The 12,182-nt window shown below is 40.1% G+C and overlaps 1 protein-coding gene across 6 annotated transcripts in view; it reads left to right on the top strand.

Annotated features, from left to right (window-relative positions):
- The window catches only part of MCTP1 (multiple C2 and transmembrane domain containing 1), a 215,131-nt gene that overhangs the window by 44,019 nt on the left and 158,930 nt on the right, over positions 1-12,182 (top strand). For all 6 annotated transcript variants that reach the window (XM_085041938.1, XM_085041937.1, XM_085041936.1 and 3 more), the window contains exon 2: positions 7,718-7,832. In XM_085041938.1, the coding sequence (XP_084898064.1) occupies positions 7,718-7,832 (115 nt within the window). The remainder of the gene's footprint in view (positions 1-7,717; positions 7,833-12,182) is intronic.

Raw genomic sequence — 12,182 nt, 5'->3', positions numbered from 1 at the left:
TAACTGTTGTCATTAATGGTTGTGCTTGCCAGTCTGTCTCTTGACTATAAAATTAAGGAAGGAAGAAGAACTGGTGGCATTCTCTCTACCTGCAGTTCTGCAGCCTGAAAAGTTGCTCTGCTGCACACAGAACAGCCCCAGTGCTGCAAAATTTACCTGTGAAGAGGAGTTCATCAGCAGTGACAGTATCTGCATTCTGTGAAATTAAGGAAAAATCGCTATCCCACTAAACAGAGTTCTTGAGTTGAAAGAAATACAGTACATATCTTTTTAATATTTAATGTAGTATGCTTGCATCCTCCTAATCAAACATTACAGTGTTAAAATAGCTTTTTTTTCAACTAAAAATTATTTTCCCCGTATCATACCAATGCTAACAAGACCTATCTCATTATTTGGATATTAATTTAGAATGTTAAATCAGGAAATAGCATTACAAAATTCTTGCAGGTAGTATTTTTCATTTGAATGGTGCAGCAAACTCTGGGAAACTGGATGCTGCTCATGAAGATACAGTTTTCTGAAAAATAATAACACTGCTGGCGTGTTAGTGAAACAACTGAAATAAATTATTCCAATGTTGCAGATGAATATACAATGCTTTACTCAAATGAATAGACTGATATGTAGGTAACCACAGTTTGTTATTTCTTGGTCTAAGTAACGAACTTTTTCAGGTGATAGTTTCAAAAGTGAAGTAATGGACGTGAAATGTGCCCATGGATTCTGCAGGAGGTGTTTTTCTTTTGTGAGTTTCAGCAGAAAATACACATTTGAAACACGGTTTGTCAGTGTCACGGGTCCATTATGTGCTGCTTAATTTCTCATAGCAAAGTGCTATGAGACCTGGTTTACCTTCCAAATGACTGATCCCTCATCCATTTTAGCAGGGTTTCAAAACCAGCATTTGCAAAACTTCTTTTAGTGTAACAATATATCATCATTTGTCTCTATGAACTAAGGAGACAGGCACATTATGAAAATTTCAAAAAAGGAAACCAAAAGACTCACTGTGAGGGTGATGCCACCATTGTGCGTATGCTGTAGTGTGGGGTTCTTGGTATCATACATCTTTATCCAGGCATGCATTAGAGCACTCTGGATGGTGTTTCTCAGTCCATACTCATTTCCTTTGCCCCTTTGTTAGTCTGCAAGAGAAGTAATGAGTGGCTTTGGGACCGAGTGGCTTTGGGACCAGTCCTCAGCATGAAGGCCCAGGAGAGTGGTGGCTGGAACTGATTGGATGATTGAGAGTTAAGGAGGCATCAGTGAAAAGGGGGCTACCTTCCTGAGAGTGCACCTGATGGGAAATTTGGTGATGTCCATCTGTGTTTTATCCACAGGTAGGTTGCTGGGATGGGTCCCCAGCAGCAGCACCCCTGTTTCAACAGATGGTTATGATCTTGAGTGGCAAAGTGCTTTCTTCTGTCTTCATGAAAAGTGATGGCTGTTTTACCATCTTTCAAGCCACTTCTGCAAAGAGATCCTGCCAAATGGACTTTGATCCTATATAAGAACCTGTATTTTAGTATTAGTTTGGAACAGATGGGGTTTACTGCTTTGAAGGCAGAGAGCTGTGATAGATGTCATTGCTTTATAAACCACATCTTAGAATTTCTTCTTTCTGTATTGTTTTTTTCCTACAAACAAATACTTTTCCTTTTACTCTATGGAAAATATGTGAGGTTCTTCAAAAGTGCCTTTAAATGAGAACAGCAATATATGGGATACTTAAAAATGAATTCACTGTTCTCCAGAGCTGTAGTCAGGGAAATAGCAGATGTTACTATTCCTTTCGCGGACCCTCTCACAGCAATAATTTGAATGCTTCACCTTTCATTGCAAAGTAGGGGAGTATTACTATGCTGCTTGCAGTGGTCAAAAATGAGGCATAGAATAATTAAATGAGATGGGTATGGGCAGTATCTGTGTGTATGTGAAGCCACAAAAGCTACACTGATCCTTCAAAAACCATCACTTTTTCCTGAGGAGAGTGATTCTGATATATGTTGTTTTTTCCTTTAGGAGTGATTTTTAAAATTATTTCATTTTTGTGTTTTTTTAGCTTTGAAGTGAATGCCAAAAGGATATTTAACTCCACCATTTTGAAATTACAAAACCAGCTAAAATTACAATGAAGGTATAAGACTGACCAAGACTAGGGTGCAGGTTGGTTACTATGTGCTATGAGATAAATAGTTCTACCAAAGTCTTCTTTTATCCAGCAAGATGCTGTTGAGGGAAGACTTGGTGTTTCATTGCAGTCATTAATAATATGTACTAAATTAGTTATTTAAATGTTTAAAATATTAATTCCTGAAAAAAGTGGTTTGCCCATTTGGCTGCAGTCTGCTGTGTGTTTTCTAAATATCCATAAAGCTTACATCACTGCAAAATGTATAAGATACATAGAGATTTTAAGGAAAGGCATTTCACTTTCCATATTCAAGTTTCAAGCTAAATTGAAGCAAGGTTTATGTTACTTTCATTCTGAGTAGCTGCATCAGTAGGCAAATGATATTTGTGCAGAGCTGTTGCTACCAGCTGGAGGTGAGCAGTATTGCTGAGCAGTTGCCAGCTCAGAAGGCTAACTCAGGTTTGCAGATATCCATGTGAGGCACAAAGCACTAAGGAAGTTCATCTTAGAAGCCATTCAGTGTTGTCTTACTGATGTCTCTTACTGATGTTGCTGTATTTGCTCTAAAATTAATTCAAAATAATTCAAGTGACATGTTCTGATATATTTCTTAAAATACAAAATATAACTTTGTCATATAATTTAAATAAAAAACTACTTCTAGGACATAAAATGTGTTCATGTGTACTTATATAATTAACTAAGATTAATAATAGGGAAAATTAGGGTAGGAATATTTTAGTATTATTTTCTGTTGTGAAAACAAGGATGGTATAAGTTTAAATGCAATGATTGGAGATTATTTTTTTCAAGTGAATGATGCATATTTATGATGAAATTTATGTTGACTTCAGATATTTATCTCATTTTGAAATGGAGACAGCCAATTGTTCACAGATCATCTTTGATTTGTATGTGACATGTGTCTCTGGTTCCCAGTCGAATGATCTTTCATCTGCTATGTTTGATATCACTTGCTGTGCAATTCTGCACTCTTCAGGCAAGTGAGAGAATTTTTTTGTGTGACAGTGCAAGTTTTCCTAGAGATGACAGAAATGCTAGCTGTCAGAAATGAGTGTAGTGCTGCATCTGTCAGAGACTTAGACTTTGGAAAACGGAAAACGGAAATGCAGATATGAATTTAATGCCTCACAAGTCAACAATTTACGGAATTTAGGGTCTATTTTGGGCAGGAAGATAGTATGTGATTTTTGTATTTCTGAGTTATTTTCATCCCCTTAGAGACTGCTTCTTTTTTCCCTATTACTTCATGCATGTGTCATATGTTTGTGAGTGCTGTGCATGTGTACTTGCAAAAATGTGCTCAGACAAGCCACGTAAGTTCCAGTAATCTTCTTAAAACCAAAATCGCACAGAACTGCTCTGTCTTTTTCCTTGTCTTGAGAGCTGAGTAATTCTGCAATAATTCTTCTGAAATCCAGATCTAATTTGTTTTGTGATGACTTTAAGTTATTATGCTTTTTTTCATTTTTGAAAAAGATCATAGGGTTTTTGAGAGTGCAGGTAAATGCACTCACAAGTGCATGTAGAAAGCAGCTTCATGGTTGTAGAGTCGTACACAGTATGTCTTGCTGTGCCTTTGAAAGTAATGGGTTTCTTTACAGAAAAAGATTGAAATGTTCAGAGAACAGTTACAACTTTTAGAAGCACTGCACCATAAATGCAAAACATATATATAAGCTTATTTTGAAAAATTCAGGGTTTATGTGTCTCTTGATGTCTTGGACATAGTGTGCTCGTAAGGGGTGTAGGGGATGGTAGTTCTGAACTGCTGCACTGCCATATCAGGGCAAACAGAAGTGGAAGGCAAAACAATGTACTGAGGAAAGGTGGCTAAGGTCAGCATATGTTTTATTTACTATGTCATTTCAAAGCAGTAGAAAACCACAGGATGGATGAGGTTTGTGGGAACCGCTGGAGACAGACCAATCAAACCTCTTGCTCTCTCAGCAAGACTGCTCAGGACAATGTTGGAGCAAGTTTCAGATATCTTCAGGGACACTTACTGGGCAACCTATTCCGGTGTTTGGCCAGGGTAAGGTGGTTCATTCTTGATACCAAAGTTGGCGAGATAGAAACACAGTTTCTTCTAACATTGTTTTGAGTAATTAGAAATCAGGCATTCTTTATTGCAGCACGCTGATCACTTGGAGGATCCTTCCTCTAATTGAGTGCCCCAAGCAGTGTGCAGATGCTTTAATCATACACACTGATTCATCAGCTATCCCTGCTTACTTGATGCACATGTATTACTTTATTTTACGTAGTCACACCCCTTATCAAAGTCTTTATATGGTCCTTTTCAGGTGTTCTTCAGTGCTCTTCAATGTCCAGTGTCCTTTTTAGGTGGCTTTTCCTCAATCCCAGCTTTTGAGTTAGCACAATATTGTTTTGCATAATGTCTGCTTTGTCAGCCTTGTAGAGCTGAGCTGGCATCCTGCTTGCATTTTGCACAACTTCTCTTTGCCTAAGTTTACATCCTTTATCTCTTTCCCCAAGACTGTTCTACTGTCCTTCTGACAGTAAAATGTTATGTTCTACTGTCCTTACCAAGTCCCCTCTTTTCTTGAGACTAAGTTCCTTATGGGATCTAGTCTCTTAATATTTGTATTTCATTTTATAGCATAGGGCATTACACTGAATCATGATGCAAACTAAAACACCCACAGCAATTATTGTGTTGATGATTATAAACAGATGTTTTAACCAAGTCCAGCTGGCTAACCATGTTTGGTCCAGATTTCTTCAGATCCCCAGGAAGTGTCATCTTGAACTGTGCATTGTAAAATTTGTGTTTGTTTCCAGATTTCATGGACATCTGTAGATGCTCTACCACTTTGATCAATGTATACAGAGCAACTGGTGTTAATAACAGTGCATATTCTTTACGATGCCTAGAGAAGGTCTAATGCCATTTGTTTTTGTCTAGCAACTTGTGACACGCTCATAATTTCTTTCTGCAATGCAGTAATGACATTTGTTGTATGATTTTCTGTGTATTTTATGGTAGCAGGAAAGTTCATTATAGTCTTTCCTAATTCACTTACTTTTAGCCAGGGTAAAAACCACCATACTGAACCATAAAATTTAGTTGGTCCCTCAGTTACAGCATTAAAGATTCATTTTGTACGATCTGAATAGCTTCTTATCCATAGTCCTGAGGGCACATGGTCGTTATCAATTTTTGTTATGTTAGGGACTAAGGCTGCTAAAGTACAAGTGCCTTTCCAGCCTGGGGGAAGCACTTTATGGGTTTTATTTCCACATATCCAGTACTACCCTGTCCCATTTGGTATTGGCCGAGGATGATTTACTTGCCCAATATTAAGCATTTGAGTACATTGTGTGTGGTTTCCAATAAGAGCTCCAACTTCATTAGTACAATCTAGTTCTCCTGTTCCTTTAGGGGGGTTACATGTTTGATCATAAGGGATGTTGGTGGGTACTTGCACACTGACTGTTACATCTGCTTCTTGGTGGAAGGAAGTGTTCACACAGTAATTAGTATTAATTTCTCCTGAAATTAGAATTGCATAAATGGTGAATGTTTTAATGAAAAAACTGTTACACAACCCTTAAGAAAAAGCTTGAGGGCGTGTACTCCTAAGGATGAAAAGAAGGGTAAAAGTAGGAAAATCCTACAAAGAGTTACCCACCATTACTCTTATTTGACAGCAAAGACTTCCTTCAGTCCTTGAATCACTTACAGTCTAAATCCCGGTGCTGGCAATTCATTCTTTGTAGGTGATCTATTTTGTTCATAAGAAGCAACTTCTTATAACCCTAGAAGAATTTGGCTTGTTTGCAATAGTTGTTTTTCACAGAAGAGAACATATGAAAGTTTTTAATATGTGATAAAACAAGGGAGGACAATGACATGGTAGAAATGTGGAGAGGACAATGTGTAGCAGAACTGGTAAAAAGCTGCAGTTTCTTTCTTGATGAATGGATTTGTAATCTTAGTGGAGAAGTGGAGAATTTGTTTTCATTTTCTTTTTGCTGTACTGTCTTAGGCTCTGCAACTGGGGCTGCAGAAGTAGAATTTGTGTTAGATTTAAATGAATAAGTGTAAGCAAACTTTTTTGCTCCAAAATCAGGACATGGAGGCAGATGAAAAGAAGAGCAACTTGATGGAAACTCTTCTGTTTGCTTTTTTTTGCTGCCAAACATTCTGTCACTCATTGCTGTGAAACCAGTGAGCATGCCAGCGTGCATTTTGGCCAGTGGTGCATGTGTGGCAGTAAAGGTTATAATATTCCAAGGCATGAAGTTGTGACTCTGAAATAACAAGAATAAATCAGATGTTGAAATGCCTTTATTTTGTGTCTTCCTTCATGCTTTAGCTTTATTATTACCTTGAAAAGAAAAAAAGGTTTAGTAGGAAGAAAGAAGATAAAATTTGTTTCTTGTTGAAATGGTAAAGCACTTGGTACACATTTTGAAATATTTCTATCGTGCTTTTTTTTTTCTTGGAGATAATATTTTATTATCACATAATAAAATATTAATAGCACTACTCTTAAAAGATTTAGCTCCTAGCATAAGCATATGTAAATATAGTGTTCAAAATGTGTAACAGATGAAGTTCTCATATGTACTGTGAATGTATAATTTATATAGTTGTTCTAGTCTTAAAATTAAATGTGGTGTTCCAAGCATGTGCTGTAATTGGATTCTACTTACAGAGAGATGTGTTAAAAACTATTTTGCAAAAGCTTATATATACTAAGAAATACAATTTCTCTTCTTTGTCTTTGGGACAGAAATGTGCTTGTTGTTCTTGCACTCCAGAGGTCTGGAGAGTTCCTTGCATTCTGATTCCTTTATTGTAGTTTTTTTAGGATGCATTTTATACAAATAAACTAATTAATACTAATACTAATACTAATACTAATAATAATACTAATTAAACTAATCTAAGAATATTTGCCCTGGCATGCAGAACTACAGCTGCATTTAATGTCTTTATGATTATTTCCCCACCACAGCTATCCCCAAAACTATGGGGGGAAAAACCCCCCTATCTTGCAAAGTACTTCAGTAGATGACAAAATCTTAATTCATGAATATTTATTCAATGCACAGATTATCACTATTGAATACACACAAGATCTGAGGATACTGGTAATGACCAGTCCAAACAGTACTGTAAGGTCTAGCTTTGTGTTTTTATAACTTACTTTATTTAGTGGGCCAGGACTAGATGTGAACCTAACTAAAAGTGGAGGTTCATAGACTCATCAAGTGGTTTGGGTTGGATGGGACCTTAAAGACCATCTATTTCCAACCAACCCCCTTATATCAAAGAATTCTTTTTTCAGTTTGGTTTGGTTTTTTTGGTTGGTTTGGGGTTTTTTGGTATTTTCTTTTTTTTTAAGTGATCTTGGAAATTGTCATATTGGTGAGATGGGGCAGATTCCTTGGTGCTGGGTGTTAGCTCTGAGGGGGGGTGTGGGATATGGCCTTTTCTTAGCTCAGTAGGATGATGTTATATACATATACCTTACATGCAACTTTTAGTAACATTAGCTATTGCATTTTTATTTTTTTCCTCCCCAGAGAACAAATTTGTTTGGACCTAGTAATGCAGACTTTCCCCCTGGGGAACCCAGAATGTACCAGTTGGACATTACTCTAAGAAGAGGACAGAATCTAGCTGCACGGGACCGTGGAGGTAAGTGTGCTGGTAAACACTGCCTTTATGATTGGGAAGTTGCATGTTCATTGGGTAAATTTATATGTGGGTATTAAAACTACAGTTAAGATTTGAGTTACAAGTGAGTTAGTTCAGCTCTGCTTTAAACTTTGTAGAAGTTCTTTGAGGCAAGAGCACAGTGAAAGGAGCTAGGGCCAGCTAATCAAGGAGTAAGAAGATTTAGCTAACAGTGGTTTAATCCTTCTGATAAACAATTTTCTCCCTTTTTTTGAATAGTTCAGAATAAGAAAGGTGCAGTAAATTTTTTCAACCTTCCAGCTTTGTGCTGTCTTGCTCACACATGTGCTGTCTTGCTGTTTATTTTATTTCTTGACTGCTTAACTGATAAACACTGGAGCTGTGTTTAAAGACAAAACCAGTAGAACCCATATATTAAATGTGTCCAGGCTTTGCCTATTGGCCAATCTCGTATTGTCATTTTTCAGTCTGCTCTGATACATACACTACACAAATAGTTCAGGAGTAAAAAGGATAGCTAAAAGGTATTTTGACTCAGTGTGTTTTTACATATTTTTCTCATCCTGTAGTGCTGCATGAAGTAGTCATGACGAAAGTGCAGGACCTGGTAGTTGGCCTTGTTGAACTTCATGCTGTTGTATGTAAATCAACACACACCGTTAACCAAAGGCAACCACCAAACCACAGCCAAAATGGAAAGAGTAGCTTTATTTCATTACCTTGCTAACAATGCCCGGCCGCAGAGACATGCAGGGTCACACGCTCTGTTTGGCTTGGTTCATTCAAGCTGGCAGCAGGGATGGAGGATAGCTGCCTCCCTCAGTGTATCAAAGGGCTTCCTGCATGTCTGTGAGAGTGCATTATCTCTCCACAGGAATTCAACTTCTCAAAACAGGCAGAGGATTAACAACATTAGGCATAACAAATGGAGTTTTCCTACAAAGACATTTTTAGCGTTCCCAGCTGCAAGGTAACTTTGAGTGGAACTGTTCCCTCCTCACCAAATCTTCCAGTGTAAACCCTTGCCCCCCAACACACTGGCCTCAGCTCATCAATCTAGCTTGTCCAGGTTCTTCTGGAGAGCCTTTATACCCCCAGCAGATCAACAGCCCTGCTCAATTTAGTGTTGTCTGTGAACTTACTCAGGGTACACTTGATCCCCTCATCCACATCATCAGTAAAGATAGTAAACAGGACTGAGTCCAGTCCTGAGCCCTGAGGAACATAACTGGTGACTGGCCATCGGCTGGATGTGAAACCGTTCAGTCACACACTCTGCGCCCAACCATCTGGGCAGTTGTTAACCTGGTGAAGAGTGCACCTGTGCAGCAGTGTACAATCCTCAGGCAGCCCCCCTGCTGCTGGGGGAGGGCTGCCCTGGAACAGGAACACGCGGGAAGGGTTCTCCCTGGCCACGAGCTGTGGGGCTGATCAGACTCGGTCCTGGCAGAAGTGTCGCAAGTTTAGAAAGGCAGCTGTCTTGTTCCAGGTCTCCATGGTGTCTTTATTTAGGATAACAGGGGGAGAGGTTGGGGGACTGTGGAGGGGGAAGGGAAGACAAGGGAGGAAGCAAGTTCTATCGAGGCCAGAACGAAAGAGAGCTCCTTCCGCCTCCTGCTGGGGTTTTTATCCCTGGGGCTGGGAGGTGGTCCTGACTCACATCATCCAGTCAGGAGGGGTCAGGGGGGCAGGGTCAGGGGAGGGAAGAACGCATCACAACACACCTGCCCAAGCCATGGGCTGCCAGCTTCTCCTGGAGAATGCTTTGGCAGACAGTATCAAAGGCTTTGCTGAAGTCCAGGTACACCACATCCGCAGCCTTTCCTCATTCACTAAGTAGATCATAGGATCTACTTAGATCACAAGATTGGTCATAAAAGGAGATCAGGTTGTTCAAGCAGCACCTACCTTTTCTGAACTTATGCTGGCTGGGCTTGATCCCTTGCTTGTCCTGTATGTGCTGTATGATCACACTCTCACACAAGAGAATCTGTTTCATAACCTTCGCAGGCACTAAAGTCAGGTTGACAGGCCTGTGGTTCTCTGGATCCACTTTTTGGCCCTTGTTACGGATGGGCAGCTTGTTGGCTAATCTCCAGTCATCTGGGACCTGATGATAAATGATGGAGAGCAGCTTGACAAACTCTTCCACCAGCTCCCACAGTACTCTTGGGTAAACCCCGTCTGGTCCCATAAACTTAGCACTGTCCAAATGGCTTCACAAGTCACTAATTCCTCTAGCATTACAGGAGGTTTATTCTGCTCCTCATCCCTATGTACCAGCTCAAGGGCTGTTTTCTCTGAGAATAACTGGTCTTACTGTTACACACTGAGGAAAAGAAGGTGTTAAGTGCCTCAGCCATTTCCTCATCCTTGGTGACAGTACTGCCCCCTGCATTCAAAAAAGGATGGAGGTTTTACTTGGCCCTCCTTTTGTTGTTAACATATTTACAAAAACATTTTTTATTTTCTTTCACAACAGTGGTCAGATTGAGTTCTAGCTGGGCTTTTGTCTTTCTAATTTTCTCTTTGCATGACCTAAGGACATCCTTGTACTCTTCCTTAGGTGCCTGCTCCTTAGCTCCCTTTCTTCCAAAGGTCATAGCCCCCCTTTTTTTCCCCTGAGTTCTTGCAAAGGCTTCCTGTTGAGTCAGGCCAATCTTCTTCCATGACGGCTCATCTTCAGGCACATAGGGACATTTTATTCCTGCATCTGTAAGATTTTCTTCTTAAGCTATGCCCAGCCTTCCTGGACCCCTTCACTTCCCAACAGAGTCTCTGAACCAGTTCCAGAACAGGTCAAAGTCCACCCTCCAGAAGTTCAAGGCAGAGGTTTTTTTGACTCTGTTCCTTACTTCTCCAAGAATTGAAAATTCTTATCACTATGCCCAAGAGGGCCTTTCTGACCACCACATCTCTCACCGATCCCTTCTCTATTCACAAACAGCAGGTCTAATGGGGTCTCAACCCTGATAGGCTCCCTTACCAGGGACAGGAAATTCCACACACTAAGAATCTTCTAAGACTGCTTTCTCTCCACTGTGTTGAGTTTCCAGCAGACATCTGGCAAGTTAGTCTCTTACTGGAGCAAGAACTGGCAATCGTGAAATGTCAGCCAGCCACTTACAGAATGCTTCATCCACCTCTTCATTGTGGTTGGGTGGTCTCTAACAGACTACCACCAGGACTTCTGACTTGTTGACCTTCCCCCTGATTCTTATCCACAAGCACTCAACCTTATCATCATTATTCTTGAGCTCTAGACATTGAAACACTCCCTTAATGTATGGAACCACCCTATCACCTCTCCTTCCTTGCCTGGCCCTTCTGAAGAGCTTCTAATCACCCACTGCAGCACTCCAGTCATGCGAGTCATGTGAGTCATTTTACCATGTTTCTGTAATGGTGACTGTCACAGCTTTTCTGCTGCACAATGGCCTCCAGTTCCTCCTGTTTGTTACCCCTACTGTAGTCACCTGCTTTAGCTGGGTTACTGATTTCACCCCAGCACTGGCATGCTGCCCCCAGGCTTATCTATAGTGAGCCTGGTCTTATCCCCTTCTCTGTTCAAGCCTATTTTACATCCCTCTCACTCAACCCTTCCAGCTCACAAGTTGGAGTCCCCTTCTGTCTTTTAGATGTTCCTAGGCTGTCAGGGGATGACTGATTTTTCCCTCTCTGCTGTTTGAACTCAGTGCCACTCCCACCTTAACCATGCAGAAGTTCTGGTCCAATCAAGGGGTGTTTCACTGCCAGACTGTCTCCATCAAGGTCAAGGCCTAACAGGATTCCTGAGGTGGTAGAGTGATCCCAAGGAGCAGGGGGGTGGGCACACCATAACATGGTGTCCATATTCAAAATACTCTTTGCATTACACAGAATTAATTTAAATACCTGATCTTAGGCTGCAAAATCATCACCACTGTTGAATAACCAGGGAACACGTTAATCGTGCTAAGCAAAACATTTTTCTGCCACTGAAATTCTTCCCCAGTAATTATGGGTGGGAGTGAGTGTAACCCTGTCACATGGGAGACCACAGTTTTCCACTGCTTTAGTTTTTTTGAAAGGGGAAGCATAACTTCAGGTAAAGAGTACTGACATCTTGTGGCTGTATGAAATAATGCAGAGAACTCTGGTCATAACCCTTCTAATTTTTCTTTAGAAGAGCATGTTGCAATTTTAGGAAAAGCTATTTCTTTTGGATATATTTCCCCGTGGATGCAAATACAAATTTCTAAAATATGCTGCTCTCCTGAAAAGCCTTAAAAGTTTAAGAAAAAGTCTTGTCTTATAATTTTGCTGCTGTTAATGTTAACTCATGCTAGAGTTACTGTTTAAGATCGTCTT

Source organism: Lichenostomus cassidix, chromosome Z, assembly GCF_008360975.1.
Source record: "Lichenostomus cassidix isolate B80296 chromosome Z, HeHo_3.0, whole genome shotgun sequence".
Taxonomy (NCBI): domain Eukaryota; kingdom Metazoa; phylum Chordata; class Aves; order Passeriformes; family Meliphagidae; genus Lichenostomus; species Lichenostomus cassidix.
The sequence above is the reverse complement of the archived record's forward strand: the minus strand, read 5'-3'. Positions and strand labels throughout refer to the sequence as shown.